Source organism: Apodemus sylvaticus, chromosome 5, assembly GCF_947179515.1.
Source record: "Apodemus sylvaticus chromosome 5, mApoSyl1.1, whole genome shotgun sequence".
In the NCBI taxonomy this organism is placed as follows: domain Eukaryota; kingdom Metazoa; phylum Chordata; class Mammalia; order Rodentia; family Muridae; genus Apodemus; species Apodemus sylvaticus.
Window position 1 is genome coordinate 129,648,758 of NC_067476.1, and position 22,178 is coordinate 129,670,935.

A 22,178-nucleotide genomic window follows, 5' to 3' on the forward strand; every position below is an offset into this window, starting at 1 on the left:
TAAAAAACCTAGAACAAACTTTTTACTTTATTGTCCCTTCCCCTGTCCCTTGCTATCAGCATTTCCAGCAATGAGATTCCCTTACAGTTCATGAATGTGTAAGATGATTTGTAAAGAGCAACAACTACGTTAAGTGTCAAAGTGTACAAGATTTGTTTATCACTGTATGCAGCTGGCATTTCATTTGGGCATGTTTAAGACCTTTCCTTTTAGTTACCAAATGGTTATGCATTTTTCCAAAACAGATCACCATGGATTTTACAAACAGTAAAACACTGACTGCTTTGTGTGGCAATTAAGAGTCACTTTGATTACACTGATTTGGACATCTGAATTCTCACCATCATTGACCCTCAGGGCCAGAGTTGTCTTTCCATGACAGACCTCTTCAGTTACATTCTGATATCCTCTCTATAAAATCTATTTCCCTGGTGTCAGCAGCAGTGACAGCTTCTTTACGTAACTGAAATCTGTGAGGTGAACCACTGTATGAAGATCTTGAACTGCTCTCTTAATGACATTAGAGAAACAAAGTCATTTTTGAGTGGCTAACCCATAATAATTACTACTAGCTGCCACTAATTCCATCTGAGAACATGGAGAATGGTCTCGGTGAGCTTTTACACTCACAGAAATGCCTTCTATACACTCACACTACAGGGAAAATACTCTGGGCCTTGTTAAAGAATAGGAAAATAAAACTGAGTAAGATCGCCCATGTGGCTCTCATCGCCCTTGCCTCTTGGCACTCTCACCTCTCTGCCCCTCTTGGGCTCTCTTCCCCTCGCCCTCACATAGAGAAGTGGAGGAGTGGAGGGCATCTTTCCACGTGGTCATGGCCGGCCTCCACTCCTCCACTTCTCTACTCTCTCTCTGCCTTTCTCTCTCTGCCTCTCTCTGCCTCCACTACCCCATTAACTCCATCCTCTGCCCTGAATAAACTCTATTCTATACCAAAAAAAAAAAAAAAAAAAAGATTTCCCATATGTTTTAGCATTAATAAACAGCAAGGTATCCAAAAATCTTCAAAGACCATTAATAGGTAACAACAAATTCATAACATTTATCACTTTTAAAGGCATAAAATATAATAGGAAATGCATATATATATATGTATATACACACACACATACATACATACATGGATACATGTGTATATATAAAACACAAAGATAACAGACTTATATAACTTATAGTCCTCATTGTCTTTCAAATATAAAACAGTTCTAGACTTTTAAAATGTAGTAATTCTACAGAAGCCAACCTTACAGTTTTAAAGTACATATTCCACAAACACCTTTACAAAACCTTTATAAATAAATGGTTGTCCAATGTCACGGGGTCCCTCAAATACCTAGAAGATTGTTAAACAGACCTGCCTTTCCTGAATGCTTTCTAAAGTATGCTGGGTTTAAAACAAACGCTGGTGAAAATTAAGATCTGCAGTGTTATATGGAATATGCAGGTATTTGCTGTTGATTAATACATACAAATAAAATGCACTGTTTTTGAACTAGTGTTTATACTTGGAATTCAAGGGTGGTTAAGGCAGCATAAGTCTGCACAGCTTGGGAAGGACACTGCCTTTGCCACACACTTCCTGAAGGAACCAGTGGCAATGGGAATACTCAGAGACAAGAAATCAGTGGGCCTCCTCAATACTGCATGGTTTTAGGAATCAAGTTTCTCAGAAACAGAACGAAGGAAAACAACTAGAATAGATGGTGCATATAACTAAAAAGATAATTACCAGCAAATGCTAAAGCATAATAAGGAATGAGGAAGTTACAGTCAGAACAACATCCTTAGACAAAAAAATGCCAACAGGATGCTAAACTATCTGTATTAGGCTTTTAATGAGCAATGAAAATATATGTTACTTAACAAACATTTGTTTTATGGTCTGAGGATCTTGTTTATGCTTTCCTAAAGCTGTTGAAGTATATTGCATGGTACTGCTGATGAAAGAAACTATCAAAAACTTAGGCGCCATTGTTTCAATCCTAAATCTGAGCACAAATTGGAGCTGAGAGCCTTACTGTCTTCATAGTGAATGTTAGCTTCCTTTGTACAGACTTCTCTTGCCTTAGTAAACCGTAATGAGGCAGTCTTCAAGTCAGCCGGTTCTCCATCAAGTACTGGGCTGTGAATACAGCATCTATGGGCATAGGAAGCTCTCTGCTTCCAAAGAAGCAAAGGATGAGAAAGAATGTGTCCATTCATTCCTAAACCCAAATGTGTCCCCTCATTTTCTTTGCTGGAACTCTAAAAGGAACACCATCTCGTAAACATTCCCATTCACAGTACAGATTTTAGAAATAAAAAATGAAACCTGTGACTTGAGAAATAAGCAGAACAGAAAGTTTATAAACCTAAGTTATAAAATATTGACACAGTTCATCTAATGTTCACTGTTTAAATTCTGAATAAAAATTTAAAACCTTTCTATAAATTCATTTAAATAATAATTAGATTGGTTAAACAAATATTTACCAGTTGCTTTTTGGCGGACAGTATTTCTTGCCTTCTCCACTCCTGGTGCTCCAGATGTGGTGGCACTTCTGAATCTCATTGGCTCAGTCACATCTGGATGGCTACGCCAGCTGAGAGAAAAGGATCTCCCAACAGCAGTTCCTTTTGGGGGTTCTAGGACACAACCTAAAAAAGGGTAAGATTGTTGCTACTCATTTTATTGGCTAGGCTGTTCAGCAAATGGCATTTGTCTGTCTGTGTGTGTGTGTGCGTGTGCGTGTGCGTGTGTGTGTGTGTGTGTGTGTGTGTGTGTGTGTTACTAAGAGTCCAAAAAATACAATAATTATTCTCAGCCACAAATTAAGAACCGCTTTCTTATGCTGCAATTTAGGAAACTATGTTAACACCCTAAAAATACTTGCCAAATTATTTTTAATCTTCAACAGTTTCATAAAAATTGTGTCTGCATAGTATTTACTTCAACATGCAAACGTGGATATTAACCAATCTTCTCAATGTAAGAACAATGTCATTTGAACTTATGCCAGTTCCCATGGTACTTTAAAAACCATTACTTATAGGACAAAAACTTTGTGAAGTCCTGGCTTCTGAAGACTCCAACCCAGCTACAAACCCCACAGAGACCCATGTATGCTCGGTCAAATGGGCAAGTTAATGAAAATCTACAAATAATTTAAAACCTTATTTTAGAAAAGTCTCAAAAAAAACGTGTTCTTTGATTTGACTTCCCTTTCCTCATGGTGTTCTGGTCAAATATTTTAAAGAAAGGTCAAAGCCCCAAAAGAAATACAGAAGGAAAAAGAATAAGACATTTAGGAGATTTTTTTTTTTTTTGTGCTCAGAAATAATACAGACTTGTAGCTTGTTTTTCCAATAAGTTTCCTTGGTGTGTAGATTCTGTTTTCATTATTTTAATGTAGTCCCATATTTGTATAATAAGTATTTAAATTACTTTTTGAAAAATTAAGATGTTTATCATAGTCATTCTTAAAATAATTTGCTCGTATCTCTCTGGAAAATAGTATTTTTGAAGTTGTTTACTTTCCAATGCTAATTTATCTCTTCAAAGGACTGTGTTTATACACTAGGTAGAAAAAAGTACCTTAGGATACAGTCCCATACATGTAGAGATGTTCATATGAGTGAGTGAGTGTATGTGTCTGTACGTGTGTGTATTTAAACACCTTCAGGATATAGGAAACACACTTATTTTGAGAAAGTAAGTTGTATTTTGTATCCCAGCTCTTCCCTCTTAGGCAGAGAAAACTCTTCTCTAGACTGAGAAACACTGTCTTGGGTAGCCAGTCTCCTGCAGAAAGTATCTTGATATTTCCAGGGCCTGGTTAACACAGAAACCTCAGACATACAAGAGGGAACCAGAAGAGGATAAGAATCTCTCGTCTAGTAAGTATTTCTAAAAAGACTCCTGTTTAGTTTCAACTATGGAGAAAAAATGACCTGTTGCTAAAGCTATGTTAAAACATTACTACACCATGTCATTAAAATTTAAACTGGAATTAAGCCACTGTACTGGAAAGCTATGAACATAAGCTACTTTGCTTTGGCTTGCTGCTTGCTTTTACTAACTTGGGCTTTGGCAAGCCATTCTCAGCCCACAATGAATACTTGATAAGCCAGACCCTAGCCCATTTATATGGTTAACTGGTCACTAGAACTATTTCACATCTCTCTGTATCCACATCCTTTGTAGTCACAGTGACTGTCGACTTCATTATGTGATTTACTTTGGTAGTCATACTAAAAATGTTGAGACCTTAAATTTTTACTTCTATAACATTATATTAACAACCATGTGCCAACTTGCTGGATTATGAAATGTGTGTAGCCCAGTCACACTCACTGCCCTGGCTAACAGCCAGTTAGTTCCTAGAATCAGAGCACTCTACGTGGCCACACAGCACAGAGAGAATTAAATGAAAATGAGAATTAGCAGTGGCAGAGTGTGCAACCCACGTTATCAGCTCATAAAATCATGGTCGAAATAAATGAATGGTTAAGCCACTAGGTTTTAAGGTGATTTGTCACATATTAAAAGCCACCTGATACAGTCTACAAAAGGTTACTATTACTAAAACATAATCTATTATCAACATATGTAACTTGGCAAAGCTTTGAAGGAAAGAGGCCTTCAAGGTCTCAAAACTGAGTGAAATTACTTATCACCCAAGGCTATTTCAGTATTCTGTGATTCTGCTTGATATAACCTTGAGAAGTTACCAGTCAAATTCAAGATTGCCCCTCTCCATTTCTCCAGGAAGCCCATGAGCCACCTTAGAAGGCATTTTGGCATTTAGCCACACCTACAGCCACTTCCCACTCTGTCCAATTTCTTTTTTATATTTGCTATGTACCGTATGCATTTGAATGAACACACTTGAGTCTTTACAATATAAGTGAATAGACAAGTTAACTCAAGTGCCACAGTCCTTAGGAACTGTAACAGTGACAAGAAAGTGCCACTGTCATTTCTAACAGAGATTCCCATTGTTTCACAACTTAAAACTATCATTTTTACTTCCTTAGGTCTTAAAACAGTTTGACCTAAAAACACAATAAAGTCAAAAGGCTCCCAACTCAAAGACTTGGGATTTTTCCACACGTTCTAGGCAGCATGCGTCTCAGCAGTGTAGCATTTGGGCTGGACTTGCTTGGCTTTAGTGTCTGTATTACTTCTTACCTAAGCGAGTCTTTGTATTTTTCATTTTCTGTCTATGACACAGCTATTACTAAAAGAGCTATCATAAGGGTGAAGACCATGTAGAAAGCACTGGTCGCCATTACTCCTGCTATCAGTACTTTTCTCTATTGTCTTCCACAGTCTCTTTCATTATCAGTTAAGGGAACAAAGTAATAGAAAACACAATCTAATACCAGCATTGAAAAAGACACTGTCCAGCTCATTATGAACTACTGCGAACTAACAGCTTGAGTCCATACATGAGCACTCTCTTCAGCTCATAACTACTCCACACTAGCAGCCTGGGTGCACAGAGAAGCACTCTCTCACCCCATACCTCTGCACTTACCTTTTCCACGCTGCTTCTTCTCCTTTTGTTCACTTAACTTATCTAGAGGTAGGTTTGTCATTTCAACTCCATACACAGTTCTTGCAAGCACAGCTGTCAAGGAGTCCATGATGTTAGACCACTCAGTGATGAGTTCCTCCCATTCCGTGAGGGATGACAGCACCCTGAGAAAGTCATCCCAGAGCTCCCGAGAAATGTACACACAGAGGTTCGCTCGGATCCAAGCCACAATAAGCGTCTGAAACCAACCAAATTTATGACTTTTAACAAAAAAATAAATAAAAATAACACCCTTTTCCTTACTTTTGACCAACTGTGTCCAGGATGTGAATCATGGTAACATGAGTTATCTGAAGAATTATTCTAAAGTCCATGGCTAACACTGCTGTATCAGAGAGAAGACAAAACATCGCTGTCCAGCTACTCAGCTTCTGAGGGCAGCAGTTCTTTGCCTGTCACCACAGAGGCTATCTCAAACACCTTCCTGTATGTGTGGTCCAAGCCCCCTTCTGCTGCATGACTTTGAGCATCAGAGACTGCCGCACAATTCAGAGACAACTCACTGAATGAGATTGCCTTCAACAGCAGCCCATGAAAACTTGAGTCTGCCAGCACTAACCCTGCTTCACCTGCAGCTAAATTCTGAGAGGCATTCCTACTCCTACTTGAGGTTTCTTCCCCAAACCTTGTGCTTCAGATCTACATGCTCCAATTCGTCCTCACCTTAAAAACTCACACACTCTCCTGGAAGCGGACTCCCTTCTGCTTGCAGCCTTTCCCTCCTCTGTCACAGCCAAACTTTCCTACTCCAACATCTCCCAGACATCTGGCTCTGGACTTTTCCTTCTGACAGCTCTCCACCTCCTGCTTGGGTTTTGTTTATCCATTTCTACAGCTCCATTACCCTCTAAATTCGGTGTATGCTTCTGTCTTCATGGACAGAGCAGATTGCTTTGCTGGTCTATCCTTTCCTGGTTATCCACCTACTTTCAGAGAGCCATGACTTCATCATGAGAAGAAGTCAATTATTAATTACTATTCTTTTATCTAAATAGTAGGCCCATTTTATTATTAGGTCAATATTTTCTGTTAGATGAAGATCATTAATTTTATTGTTATATATGCTTTTTGGTAATGGCCTTGAACTTTTGAAGACAGGAGTTAAAAATGTAGACAAAAACTGGCATTTTAGTCTGAATAAAAATACTCAATAAAATATTAAAATAAAACACTAAGAGGAGAGGACAGAGACTGCTGAAGTTACTTGCTATCACCTCCCATTTTGCCACAGTACTGGTAGCAGGAACAAAACAAGATGGATGTCTTAGTATAGTAAGATGTCAAGACTGGAAATCATTTTACTAAGTGTAAAATAAGAAATAAAGAGATAATGTGGTGACACATGTCTTTAGTCCCAGCCCTTGGGAGGCAGAAACAGGCAAATGTTTATAAGTTCAAGGCCAGCCTGCTCTACACAGGTAAGTTCTAAGCCAGGTGAGACCTTCTCTCAAATAAGCAGAAAGAAGGAGCTGACTTCTTTTACTTTAGAGAATACATGTATACAGATGTATGAATCACCAGCAAAATTCACAACAGCACTTAGACCTGGTGCAAAATCCTCAAAGATAGTCGAGAGGGATGGGATGGGCAAGCACTGGACATAAAAGCAGGACAGCCTTCTAATTGATTACGCTTTTCCAAATGGAAGAGGAAAAGTGACAGTCCCAGCACTAGGATGTGCCTGCCACTAACTTGGGCTGAGTCCTGGAGAAAGTGAGCAGGCCTTTCTGCAGTCACACTTCTCATAAACACAAACCTGGGTATGTCAAGGGTCCCTCAGCGCTGATGCTCAGTGTTTAATCAGGTACAGCTCAGCATAGGAGCACGGGAATACACCTTGCCTCAGTGACGCCTTCTCTTACAACTGATAACCAGCCATGCTCTTTCCTACTCTGACTCTCAGGAACACTAAACACTGCTGCACACTAGGAGCTCCTAGTGCAGACAGCAGAGGTGAGGCTCTCTGATCACCTTCAGAATATGACAACAAGCACCACCTGAGGCACCTGCCTGTCACTTAGTAAATATTTTTAAGTGAGATAAATTCCACCATTCTTAAAGAAAACTTTGTTAACCTAGATTATCTATAGAACAGAGGGAAAATAAATACTACAGGAAGACTTAGGAAAGAGAAAAGGATAACAGCAACTTAAAATTTCCTTACCCTCTATTAGTTCTTTACAAATATAAAACACACACACACTCATAAGTATCTGAACATTTCTGTCTGTATGACAAATGACACATGACAGTGCAGGAGCATTGACAAACCAGGTTGGACTACTGCAAACAAAGACAAAGCTCACATAGTCATAGTATAATGACACAAGCCTATAATCATAGCACTTGAAAGGCTGATGCAATAGAATTGAGAGTTTGGACCAACTGAGGCTCATTGTATGGCCTGGACTTAGAAAAAAAATCAAATAAAAATGAATGTGTAGGCCTATCCCATTTACTCAAGAGCTAGGTAGGCAAAGTAGTCAAAGGAAGAGAGAATTGATGAGGCAAGGGAGCATGTGCTGATTCCTTCTGCCACCTCAACATACACTATCTGGACTATACATACACTCTTAATATATAACAGCCAAGAAAGACCTAGGAACTGGTGAACAGGATGTTTCCCTCCTCAGCCATCAATTCAGCTCACATGCTCCTGACTATCAAATCATTCACAGTCAGACCTAATGCAGATGTCATATATTTCCAGTTTTTTCACTGTTTTCTTTCAGAAATGTTCATAAATTCTATGAACTCTATAAAAAAGTAGTATATAGCCCAGGCAGTTGCCCTCGGGGCTCTGTGTTATTTCTACTTCCCAGAGCAGACCATCAGCTGTCAGCTGATCCATGCTTTTGACCCTACTCACACCGGAGCAGGAAGTACTGGTACCTCTTCGGCTCTAAGATCAAATGGGGTCATCCAGCCTGGCCAGATCCTGAGTTTCATTCACCTCCATCTGCACCAATCCATCCTGACCTCTTTCACTAGAATGTCACGCCAACAAGCCAGCATTTATATAGCACCTGTTCTAAACCTCATCCTATACACACAGTACCCCCCCTCCAGAGAGTTGTTCCCTTTCCCTCCTCCTTTCCATATCAAGAGCTCATGGAAGCCTTGTCCACAGTTGCTACCTCCACTTCCCGATTCCTTCACTCCAAGTAGACTTCCATTTTTTAGGCCATTCTCACCCACCCACATCTTACCGGAAGCAAAGGTCACGTGTTCCTGCTCACTTTGCAGGACATCTAGAACAACCTGCTCTAGCTTTCCACTCAGCAAGCTGGGCCTCCTTCCTCAGCATCTCTGGCTGGTTCTCTCTTCTACCCACAATAAAAATACCACCATTTCCCTAAGAATAAGTTCTCCCTCCATCCAGCCTGAGGCATTACATATAGTTGCTTGACACAATGATAGTCTTGAGTTTTATCCTGTTTCCACATTTCTATTTATCCCATTACTGTCAGATCTACCTGGTTTTCTCTCCATAAAGACATTCAACTCCTGTCACTTTGTTTGTTTATTTGTTTGTTTTTTGAGACAGGATTTCTTTGTATCCCTGACTGTCCTGGAACTAGCTCTGTAGACCAGCCTGGCCTCGAACTCAGAGATCTATCTGCTTCTGTCTCCTGATTCTGGGACTAAAGGTGTGCGCCAGCACCACCCATCTTATTCCTGTCACTTTCTTAAGGCCTACCACTCTCAAACCTACCAAGAGGAAGAGGATAGCAGAGAAGGAAGCCTATAAACACAAACCTAACTGGAAACTTTTAGGACAAAGCTGAGACAGAATTTTTCTAAAAATGTAAAGTTAATTTGATATAACTTGTAACTTTGTCAGTAATTAAAACTAATTTGCCAGGCCTACTTTAATTCTACATTTTCAGCATTTAATAAAAAAGACTTACCCTGAAGAGCAGCCCTGCCAAGCTCTGGGCAAACAAGTCCTTTACATGCTTATCCTTTGGCTTCTGCATGACAGCTTCGGTTATCCTGAGAAGGATTTGCAACATCTGCTCCCTGGGCCACCCAAAAAAAAAAAAAAAAAAAGCTCATATTAACAATCACATCTCCAAAGCACTTTGTAGGTATGAGATGTCTGCAATCACAACACATACTATTTGGAAGTATTAAAAGTCTAGGTTCCAGTTAAAGAATAAGCATCTTCTTTTACCAACATAAACTACTTGGTGTTACCACAGTTCTACTGCATGCTTTCTTCATCCATGCCAACTGGCAGGATGACATTTCCCAGATATCTTCCCAGCCTGACTTTTCTCCTAGCAGGAAGGAGAGCAAGCTGGTTTTCTCCAGTTGAGCCAGCACACTCACTGAAGGAATAGATGAGCCAGTTTAAACTTGTACAGTACCTTGGCATTCTCCATCATCATGGTACTTAACCTGGATAGCTTCCCATCTGACTGTGTGATAGAAAACAAAACTGGCTCTCTGGGCTTTAATACGAGGACATAGGCAGTCAATACTACTGATTGACTGTGGCTGCTGCAGACAATAGGAGGGGTTTGGAAAGGTCAGGACTGAACATTGATGGGTAGAGCATTTGTGCCTGGCAGAGCCTACTTATACCAACAGTGCACACCTGGGATGGCGGCAGTCACCAAAGCTCAGTCACCATGTGCTACTGTTGTCTTACAGAAGAGAACTTTACATAATAGGCTTAAAGAACTAACATAGTACTACTAATTATGACATGCAGTGTTTAAAACAGCAGAGGATCTTTTTTTTTTCTTTCTTACATAGCCAAGTTGCATCTCTCATACCCTTGGACTCAGTGGGGATGGCGAACACTTTATCTTTTGTAGAGAGAGTAAGTCCACTCTCATTTGGCTTCTGTAAGGTTTTGAGCTCTAACCATTTGTTTACCTTCACTACTTTCTTCTTGCTCTTCCTACAGTGAAAAGTAACAAAGAATACAACCAATCAGTGTGGTCCAGAACAGAGAAAGAGGAGTGTAGGAAGTGGTTCCTTTTCTCCCGTTTCTGTTCAGTAGACAGATGAAGCAGAATCCTAGCCTTCTCAGGCTATAATGACCTCCAGGGACTTGCTCTGGGTTCTCTTGGTCTCTGACTCCATTGGGCTTTAGTCCCAGGCTTAATTGTTTGGTAACATCCATTCTCACAGCACTCTCTTCCATCTGGCCACTTGTTTAGCACTGTCAGAGATTTGAAATATGGAGGAAGAAGAAAAATATACCACCTGATCTAGATACATGTGCACAGTGCAGGACAGAAAGTCTGAAGGGAAAAGGTGGGAAAAGAAACGACAGAGCTGGGAGTGTCCTGCCACTCACAGCCAGGATATCCAGGCCCGGCCACACCGGGGCTTCTGCTAGTTAGTGCACTGCTGTGTGCTCACAGAAGATGCTCAGGCATTAACTACCAAATGGAAAGAAAAGAAACAGAGAGGTAGGGAGGAACGAGGAAGAAAGAAAGGAGGACAGAGCGGAGGGGGAGCACAAGGCATTTGAATTTAAATATGTAGAAAGTCCAGGAAGCAAACCATATCCCCTTTCTATGCTCTACAATGTTCAGTTACTGTTTTTATTTCTACAATTGACTTTTTATATGTTTATCTGGAAATCTCTAAATTACCAAAGGTGGAGGGACAGCTGCTTTATTTTATTTCCTAGAATTATAAAAACTATGATACTGTGCACTGTATACAGAATTCATAGCTGTCTAAGAAAAGAAACAAAGTAATACTCTTCATACAGCTATGGTCCAAGGAACATCATCCAGCTGAAAACACTTCTCATAGGGGCTCTGACTGCTGAGATAGGGACTGGGTTCACATCCCACTGTGTAGTACTGACTGCTGAGATACGGACTGGATTTACATCACACTGTGTGTGGTTCTGACTGCTGAGATACGGACTGGGTTTACATTATACTGTGTGTGGTTCTGACTGCTGAGATAGGGACTAGGTTTACATCACACTGTGCATGGTTCTGACTGCTGATATAGGGACTGGGTTCACATTATACTGTGTGGTTCTGACTGCTGAGATAGGGACTGGGTTTACATCATGCTGTGCATCACTGGAATGCTTCCAAACTTAGCTACAGGCACTTAATACAAATACTAATTTAAAAGAGCAGCAAAGGCAACCTTGTAATTTACACTTTCAAATCCCCTTTTTGATACTTGTTTGTGAACTTGCTGCACAGCAAAATTCTTCTGATCCTAGTCTTGGTGGCCTGTGGCCTCTGACAACTCACTCTTGCCTTATTTGGGGGGCTTCTCACCCACTGTGAACACCTTGTACAACACCAATAGTGCTGGCTCTAGGACACCCAAAAGACAGGTGTGGTGCTGGGAAAATTCCCAATACAGAAGGATGTCGCTGCCATGGGACCTCAGTCGCAGATTACAGGTGTCTAAGTGAGATTAACACACCCAGGGCAGACCTGAGAGGCATTTCTAAGGCAGGCTGTGGTGAAGACATCGGGGATAAAGGAAGCATGGCTTAGGGCTTGCTGCTCTGTCACTGAGAACACCAAGGGCAATGTGGACACTACAGGAGACAGGATGGAAAATGGCTAACATTTTACCCTTGAAAACACAATTAATAATAAAAAAATGGCAAAGCAAAAAAGGGAAGGAAAACTCAGGACACACTGCTGACTGCACTTTTCTGTCACTTTGACAACATGGTATTTTTTAAAAATAGTTCTTCCAAGGTAGATTCAAAATAAGAATTTGAAGGAATAAAATTCAAGTTTACAGTACTTCAGGGCAACTCCCAAGCTTGCTCTTATGGGACCATATTGTAAAGCACATACCACTTATCATAAAACTCTCTGACAGAAGTTTGAAATGGGAAATCCACTGCTGAGCAATGAAACACTAACTCCTGTACATCAACATTTCTAAAGACAACATGAAAATACACTGATTCCCCAAGTGCTGGGTCTGTCCCTTTGCCACATTTCAAAGAAAGGGCTGACGCTCACCTTACTGCCAGTTTAAAAAAGACATTCGATAAGCGGAAGCCTTAGCACATTAACTACACTGAAAAGCAAAGGCAGCTGTGTTAGCTTGTTAATCTTAAGTAACCTTACCACGTCTTTTGATTCATTGTGAGTTCCATTATCATTCGCCGGAAAATAATCAGAACAGCTTTACAGGCGTCCACCTGCTCTCTCAGAAGCGTGGGGACTTCGGCACAGGGCTCCAGCAAAAAGACATTTGCAGCATTTGTAAGAAAGACCTTAAAGCCAACAACTTTATATTAGAAAATACAATTAACCATATACATCTGAAGAAATTGTGCCTACAGATAATATTACCTTCCTTCTACCAATGACTCCTTTTGGGTTACTTCCACAGACTATTTCAATACAGCAATGACACAGGTACATGTTCTGGGTATTACAGTTCACACCTTAGGCTCACCTAGGTATACACCTAGAAGGCCTTTCCCTGCTATTCCATATAAACAGTGCTACTTTACTCATGGGTCATAAAATATTTCTTTGTTATATCTTTCAACAGTAACAACAAAACAACAACAATAATTAAAAATACCAAAAACCAAGACCACTGTATCAGGGTGACAAGGTCTGGAATGCAAAAGTCACAGAAGAGGCCTGTGGCTGAACAATTGAGCTGTAATTGTTTTTCCAAAGTAAATTTAAGACATCAAGTTGGTGGAATAAGAATCAACTTATAGGAAACCCATGTTATGCTGATAGAAGTTCACAGCACGGCACATGAACCCCGTTTCCTGGTGGAATATTGTTAGTGCCCTTGAAAGGCCTAAGAACTGAGTAGTGGTGTACCTAGAAACACACAATGCCACATGGTCATACTGCATCTTCTAGAATCAGGCCCTTTTTTGCATGTGTATGTATGTGGTGTGTGTGTGTGTGTGTGTGTGTGTGTGTGTGTGTGCGCGCGCGCGCGCGCGTGTGCAGTTGAGGAGATGGGGGCTGACCAAATGGTATGCGTAGATGGAGGCCTGAGAAGTTGACCTCAGGTATCACCCTCAGTCCCTCTACATCTTATAGCGTGAACAGGGTGTCTCCCGGAGCTTAGAGCTCATTCTTTCTTTGTCTGTCCAGTTAACTTACTCCAGGGATTTCCTGTCTCTGCCTCCCTGGCATTATAATTACAGGTGGGCTGGGCACCCACCTGACTTCTAGAAACTCCAGTCTTCACATAGTGTAGTTTTACCAGCTGAGCCATCTCTCCAGCCCAAGGGCTTTTTTAAATAGAAGAAATCTATTATGTAGCAAGAAACAATAGTCTCAGCAAACTCTTATGATAAAAGTTCCTCTATGCTCTGCTCCAGATCTCTGGGGTCCATGGTCTCTGTTCTGTGGCAATACAGCAGAGTCAGGTCCTCAGAGAGTAAATTACTATAGCAAAAGAAAACGGTAGCATTCATAAAGATGACACTAGTGGCCCAGCAGCTTCAGATATTCATTGTTGTCAACTTGGTAATAAAAGTGGATAGGATTGGGGCTGGAGACATGAGTAAGTGGTTAAGAGCACTGACTGTTCTTCCTGAATTCAATTCCCCACACCCACATAGAGGCTCACAACTATCTGTAACTTTGAGTTCATATAATCCATTGCCCTTTTCTGGCCTCCTTTGGGTACCAGGCATGCTTGTGGTACACAGATATACATTTAACCAAAAGACCTGTACACATAAGATAAAATAAAATAATATAAATCTGATGGGTTCTATCTATCTGTACACATAGCCTTTTGTAGTTCTCCTTTAGGTTAAACAGTATAAACTAAAGCCATGGGAAAAAAAACCCAGCTTCTCTAGCTTTTCAGTGCAGGAAATTCTAAATAAAATCCATAGGCTGATCAGACAGGTTCAAATCAACATACTCAAAAAACCAATGACAACTTCTAAGACTTAACATTTATAAAACGAATGTCCCAATTTTACAGAAAAAAAATCACTAATAATCACTACCAGATAAAAATCACAAAGTGAATTTGAAGGAGGACAAAAATTTTCTGGTTAAAAAACTAGAGCAGTTTTAGTGAAAATGTTTTTACAAGAGTAAACCAATAATATAACACAAAATATTTTAATTTCATGTGTTGTTTTCCTGAATTTGAAAATTCTGCCCATTCCTAATTAAATCTTTATATACTACACTTTTACTTTTAATAATAGCTTCAAAATACCAACACAGGAATACATATCAGTGTATTGGCATTGGTCAAGGTAACAACAATCAAAATCATGTCCAATCTGTATTCATCCCAAGCAGCAGTAAAAATGCTATCTTATCAGACCTCCATCTAGCCTCTTCCCCATGAACAACCAACCACTCAAAAGAAAAGTTATTGAATACAATGAGAACAGAAACAATTTAAATCCTGTTGCTTTTCAAGCTGTAGAGCTACAGGATACAAGGACCCCCTCCAAGGATCTGTGTCAAGGTCACAGGCTATAAATATGAGCTGCAACAAGTTTCTCTGATTTACATGAGTAAAATCATCTTTAAGATTTATTTTATCTGTATTTCTGTCTCTCTCTACGTGTGTGTGCTTGACTGTGTGCGTGTGCGTGCGTGCGTGTGTGTGTGTGTGTGTGTGTGTGTGTGTGTGTGTGTGTGTGAAAATCCATGTAACTATTCAGATGTGCTCGGAAGATACTTTCAGGTACAAATCACATACATTTCACAGTCGATAGAAAATAATCCTTCTCAAAAAGCCTACAACCAGTTTCATGTCTTTTTAAATAGAAAAAAATATTTTCCACTTGCAGATGAGAGGCAAAACTTAAGGCCCCTTTAGTGCCTGGTGCTCAAAATTCCAGTACATTTCATATGACCTCATTCCAATTAAACAATGTTCAAACCATCTTCTCCACCTGGCCATCTTTGTGTCCCCAGCGGCAGCATACCTGCAACATAGCTTGGGCCCCAGCTTTCACATTTGTGTTGTCCTCCTCTGTCACACACCCTCTGCTCATGGCACTTGTGAAGGAATACGTGCGTCCCCAACTAGATGACCGTTTATGACCAGAACTTTCAGATGAGGCCTTCGGAAGACAACAATCCATTAACCAAATAGGGAGAAGGAAGCTTCAGTTTATATACTCAGTTCCTTCACTCTGGTTGGCACTCAACCCCCAAGCACCCAAGGTGGTCTCAGCCCTTAGTATGTACTGCAAGGGCCAAGTTTGCCTGATGCTGGGACACAGAAATCAGGCTTCTACACACACAAATTCTACTTGCTTATTGATTGATCTGACTTCATAGCTAGTTACCAAAATGATTTCACCAATATTGAAACATCAAAATAATAGAATCAGTATAAACATTGAAGTTTTAAGTATGTGGCTAGAAATTTTAAATATTGTAAATTAATTTAATCAAAAACATAAATATAATTTTGGTTTCTTTTGTTCTTGGGATGCTTTGTGATGTCACGTTACATTTATTCAAGCCTGAGTTTGGAAGAGGACAGTACCTCCTGCAGGAAGGCTACATTTGGTGCTGCTGACACACCAGAAACACTTACTCTTTATTCAGATAATCTTTTCAAATATTTAATACCGATTTCTTCTAAACAGTTAACTGCAAAAGATAAATCTGGCAAAATATTCTATGTTTAATTTTTCCAACAACTATTTATTTAAATGAGTGAAAGAGAGGCCATCAGCTTTTCAGTCTCCTAGAAAGAATTGTAAAATGTGAGAAAGCAGGTGTCTTACAAGTATCTAAAAAGGTGTGTGTGTGTGTGTGTGTGTGTGTGTGTCTCCTTAGGCTAACTGTAACAATTGCCCACCAAAGATGGCGCATGAATGCTGCTTCTTGGGCAGGTCTTCACAGAACCTAACAACCTGAGAATGTCACCCAAGGGCCTGCCTTTATGGGCAGGGTGGAACCCTTGACTGAGCTGGTCTACTTTGCCAAGATGTATGTACCCTCTACTCAGAGGCCAAGTGATAATGTTACCTCCTTGGAGTCAGGCTCTGAAAGTCCTAACTTGTCAGCATCTTCCTGGGCAGCATCCTTTTTATCTGGTTCCTCCATGAACACAGGTTTGTTCTGAAGGATCCATTTCCTGTATACTTGAACTACTTTTCTTGTTACAGATATCTCACAGGAAGGCAACAAAAATGCCTGAAAAGAAAAAACAAAACAACCCAAACAACTCTTTAATGGCATGCAAGTTCAGATTACAAACATCTCCATCACCCACTTCAGAAACATTTATCTTGTACATGCACCACAGACACACTTTTGTACACACTTATCTGAAGGAAAAAAAGACATCTTCATTAACTAGCCCAGAAAAATAATGAAGATTCATAGGTGTTTCTATCTTCCAGGTAGGTATTTTAACTGTCTATATATAAAATAATTATAACTAAACTTTTAAGTTTTCTCAAAAAATTCAGAAATGGTTTGTAAAGCAAAAGACAGGCTGTGGGAACAGGAGCTCAGGTGAGCCTCAGGTGAGCCTCGCTGGGGGTTGGAACTGGCCTGCTGAGGTAGAAGCTGGAGACTGCTGAAAGCACGGCCTCTTCTTCTGCTTCCCTCATCCTCCTTCCATCTCACTTTTGTTCCTTCCTCCCTACCTCCTTCTCACAGTTTTCTATGTTTATCAGAACATGAAGTACAGCCACAAATGTGAACCAACTGGGCACTTGTAACACTGTGTACATTTGTCAGAACTTTAAAACAAAGCAAAACAAACAACAACAGTAATAATAACAACACCCTTATATGTACATACCTAGGCCAGAAGTCAACACTGGCTGTCTTTTCAATTGTTTTACCTTCTTATTGATTTAGAACTTGGCTGTTTGGCTAGACTGGCTAGACCAAGAAACCACAGAGGTCCTCCTATGTCTACCTCCTAGTGCTAGAAACGCAGGCACAGGGCACATTTTATTACATGGATACTCGGGATCTGAGCACTTTACTAAATAAGCCATCTATCAGCCAATGAAATTTTTAATGTTAAGGAATTTCCTTATGTATTTGTGATTAATGTGATAAGACTTTTAAAAAAAAGACCTTGAAGAGGAAATGCATTTGCCTGTTGCATCTCAAATTTAGGGCCTATTTCTATATGTAAGGTAGGCAGGAAGGACCTTACCTACTCCACACTCAAAACAACTATTTTTCAGATAAGACCACTGAGCCACAGGGAACCACAGATAATTCCCAAGGTTACAAAGCTAGTTCCCAAACATGTTTTAATACTACCCCTAAGTTTCACAACAAAGAACCTAAAGACAGGCAGTTATCACTTCAGCACTGGTGCAAAGATACAGAAATGCCCAGGGTGGCAGCCAGATCACATCAAATTCCAGAACACGGGAATCAGCATTATCAAAAGATTACAAAAAAAAAGAATGAATCGGTATTCTGCCATGTAACTCAATAAACATAAGCGATTAGGACAAAGTACATGTTGTTTTATTCTTTCTTTCTGGATTTTAAAAAATTATCATGTTCCCCCTTCCTTTCCCTGTCCTCTTTCCCACCCAGGTCCCCTCCTCCCTCCCTTCCCCTTCCTGTGATAGCTTTCTTCTCCTTCCCAAGTGGTTATTAGATGGGGGAACAGGACTAAAGCCCTGAGAGCCAGCCGAAAGAATGGAAACAGGCAACCTCAGGAGATACAGGGCTGGGCTGGGGGTGGAGGTGGCTCTAGAATGGACCAGAGACCTGAGAGGTGAGAGACTCTCAGGACTCAAAGGGAGGGACCTTAGATAAAATGCCCTACAGTGGGTAGAGGAAACTTGTAAAATCCACTTTTAGTAGAAAGAAAGAGCATCAAGTGGAGAGATGGGGTTGCCATCCCACAATCTAAAACTCTGACCCAGAACTGTTTCTGTCTGAAAGAACTGCAGGGACAGAAATGGAGAAGAGCCTAAGGAAAAGGAGGTCCAGTGACAGGCCCAAAGTGGGATCCAGCTCAAGGGGAGGCCCTAAGGCCTGACACTATCGCTGATGCTATGGTGTGCTTACAGACAGGGGCCTAGCATGACTGTCCTCTGAGAGGCCTAACAAGCAGTTGAAAAAGTTAGATGCAGATATTTACACACAACCAATGGACATTAGTCAGGGACCCCTGTTGCTGAATTAGGAAAAGGCTGGAAGAAGCTGAGGAGGAGGGCAACCCCATAAGAAGACCAGCAGTCTCAACTAACCTGACCCCCAAGATCTCTCAGACACTGGACCACCAACCAGACAGTATACACCATCTGATATGAGGCCCCCAACACACATACAGCAGAGGCCTGATGAGTCTGGACCCAGTGAGAGAAGACGCACCTAACCCTCAAGAGACTTGAGGTCCCAGGGAATGGGGAAGTCTGGTGGGATGGGGGTCAAGGAGTAGAGACATCCTGTCCTTTCCAAGACTTTTAGCATGAAAGGATGCTGAATTTTGTCAAATGCTTTTTCAGCATCTAATGAAATGATCATGTGGTTTTTTTTCTTTGAGTTTGTTTATGTAGTGGATAGCATTTATGGATTTCCTTATATTGAACCATCCCTGCATTCCTGGGATGAAGCCTACTTGATCATGGTGGATGATCGTTTTAATGTGTTCTTGGATTCGGTGGGCAAGAATTTTATTTAGTATTTTTGCATCGATATTCATAAGGGAAATTGGCCTGAAATTCTCTTTCTTAGTTGGATCTTTGTGTGGTTTTGGTATCAGCATAATAGTGGCTTCGAAGAAGGAGTTGGGTAGTGTTCCTTCTGTTTCTATTTGGTGGAAAAGTTTGAAGAGTATTGGTGTTAAGTCTTCTTTGAAGGTCTGATAGAATTCTGCACTGAAGTCATCTGGTCCTGTGCTTTTAAAGCAATATACAACAAACCGGTAGCCAACATCAAACTAAATAGAGAGAAACTTGAAGCAATCCCACTAAAATCAGGGACTAGACAAGGCTGCCCCTCTCTCCATATCTTTTCAATATAGTTCTTGAAGTCCTAGCTAGAGCAATTAGACAACATAAGGAAATCAAAGGGATACAAATTGGAAAGGAAGAAGTCAAACTATCACTATTTGCAGATGATATGATAGTATACTTAAGTGGCCCAAAAAACTCTACTAGAGAACTCCTACAGCTGATAAACAACTTTAGCAAAATGGCTGGCTACAAAATCAACGCAAGCAAATCAGTAGCCTTTATATATTCAAAGGATAAGCAGACTGAGAAAGAAATTAGGGAAATGACCCCCTTCACAATAGCTACAAACAGCATAAAGAATCTTGGGGTGACTCTAACCAAACAAGTAAAAGATCTATATGACAAGAACTTCAGATCTCTGAAGAAGGAAATCGAAGAAGATCTCCGAAAATGGAAAAATCTTCCATGCTCGTGGATTGGCAGGATTAATATAGTTAAAATGTCCATCTTGCCAAAGGCAATCTACAGATTCAAAGCTATCCCCATAAAAATCCCAACCCAGTTCTTCATAGAGCTAGAAAGAGCAATTCTCAAATTCATCTGGAATAACAAAAAACCCAGGATAGCTAAAACTATTCTCAACAGTAAAAGAACTTCAGGGGGATTCAGTATCCCAGACTTTAAACTCTACTACAGAGCAATAGTGATAAAAAGTGCATGGTATTGGTACAATATCAGGCAAGCGGATCAATGGAATATGATTGAAGACCCAGAAATGAACCGACACACCTATGGTCACTTGGTCTTCAACAAAGGAGCTGAAAGAATCCAGTGGAAAAAAGATAGTCTTTTCAACAAATGGTGCTGGTTCAATTGGAGGTCAGCATGCAGAAGAATGTGCATCAATCCATTCTTATCTCCTTGTACCAAGCTCAACTCCAAATAGATCAAGGACCTCCACATAAAACCTGACACACTGAAACTAATCGAAAAGAAACTGGGGAAGACCCTGGAGGACATGGGCACAGGGAAAAAGTTCCTGAATAGAACACCAATAGCTTATGCTCTAAGATCAAGAATTGACAAATGGGACCTCATAAAACTACAAAGTTTCTGTAAGGCAAAGGACACCGTCAAAAGGACAAAACATCAATCAACAGACTGGGAAAGGATCTTCACCAACCCTAAATCCGACAGAGGGCTAATATCTAATATATACAAAGAACTCAAGAAAGTAGAACCCAGAGAAACAAATAACCCCATTAAAAAGTGGGGTACGGAGCTAAACAAAGAATTTTCACATGAAGAACTTCAGAGAGCTGAGAAACACCTTAAGAAATGTTCAACATCATTAATCATTAGGGAAATGCAAATCAAAACAACCCTGAGATTTCACCTCACACCAGTCAGAATGGCTAAGGTCAAAAACTCAGGAGACAGCAGGTGTTGGCGAGGATGCGGAGAAAGAGGAACACTCCTCCACTGCTGGTGGGATTGCAAGATGGTGCAACCACTTTGGAAATCAGTATGGCAGTTCCTCAGAAAACTGGGCATATCACTTCCTGAGGACCCAGTTATACCACTCCTGGGTATATATCCAGAGGATTCTTCAGCATGCAATAAGGACACATGCTCCACTATATTCATAGCAGCCCTATTTGTAGTAGCCAGAAGCTGGAAAGAACCTAGGTGTCCTTCAACGGAGGAATGAATACAAAAAATGTGGTATATTTACACAATGGAGTACTATTCAGCCATTAGAAACAATGAATTCATGCAATTCTTAGACAAATGGATGGAGCTGGAGAACATCATACTAAGTGAGGTAACCCAGTCTCAAAAGATCAATCATGGTATGCACTCACTGATAAGTGGATATTAGCCTAGAAACTTTGAATACCCAGGACATAATCCACAAATTAAATGATATCCAAAAAGAATGGAGGAGTGGGCCCTGGTTCTGGAAAGACTCAGTGCAAGAGTATAGGGGAATTCCAGAACAGGGAAATGGGAAGGGGTAGATGGAAGAACAGGGGGACGGAAGAGGGCTTATGGGACTTGCGGGGACTGGGGACCCAGAAAAGGGGAAATCATTTGAAATGTAAATAAAAATATATCAATAAAAAAAAGGGGAGTAGAGACATCCTCTTGGAAACAAGGGGAGGGAGGGGGAGGTATGGGATGTGGAACAGTCAGAGGGTGGACTGGGAGGAGGATAAAGTCTGGACTGTAAAAAAATGATTAAAGAATATGAGAGAAAGAGAGAGAGAGAAAGAGAGAGAGGAAATAATACAGAAAAGAAACAAATTATCACACAAATAGTTAAGTAATGTTCACAGTGATGCTATTAACAGTAACTATATTTGCTATATTACATATGTATGTCCTTCCTTTAATCCATTCTAGTTCTTCTGTACTTTATTGACTCCTTCAATGTATAAACTCTGTAGATTCTCTATCTCTGAAGTCTGTTATTGAACATTATTTTAAAAAATTTACAAAAAAGAAAATACAGAGACTACTACTAAATTAGTTCTGATAAAATATAGACAACTGAGTAATCTAATCTGAAATATAGGCATAGCATATTATCCTCCTCACAGAGAGCAGAGAATAGTTCTTGTACAGGAGAAAATAAAGTTATTTTTAAAAATGTCTCTACAAACAGCCATGACAATATGAAATATAACATACTATTAAATATT

General features: G+C 40.2%; 1 protein-coding gene across 5 annotated transcripts in view; it reads right to left on the reverse strand.

Moving 5' to 3' along the window:
- Positions 1-22,178, reverse strand: part of Ralgapa2 (Ral GTPase activating protein catalytic subunit alpha 2) — a 294,943-nt gene that overhangs the window by 192,770 nt on the left and 79,995 nt on the right. For all 5 annotated transcript variants that reach the window (XR_007977973.1, XR_007977974.1, XM_052183817.1 and 2 more), the window contains exons 11-16: positions 16,559-16,726; positions 15,502-15,639; positions 12,686-12,834; positions 9,512-9,623; positions 5,541-5,778; positions 2,494-2,658 (exon numbers count right to left, since the gene is read on the reverse strand). Coding sequence is in view for 3 of the 5 variants with exons in the window: in XM_052183817.1 (XP_052039777.1) it covers positions 2,494-2,658; positions 5,541-5,778; positions 9,512-9,623; positions 12,686-12,834; positions 15,502-15,639; positions 16,559-16,726 (970 nt within the window). In the remaining 2 variants the exon portion in view is untranslated. The remainder of the gene's footprint in view (positions 1-2,493; positions 2,659-5,540; positions 5,779-9,511; positions 9,624-12,685; positions 12,835-15,501; positions 15,640-16,558; positions 16,727-22,178) is intronic.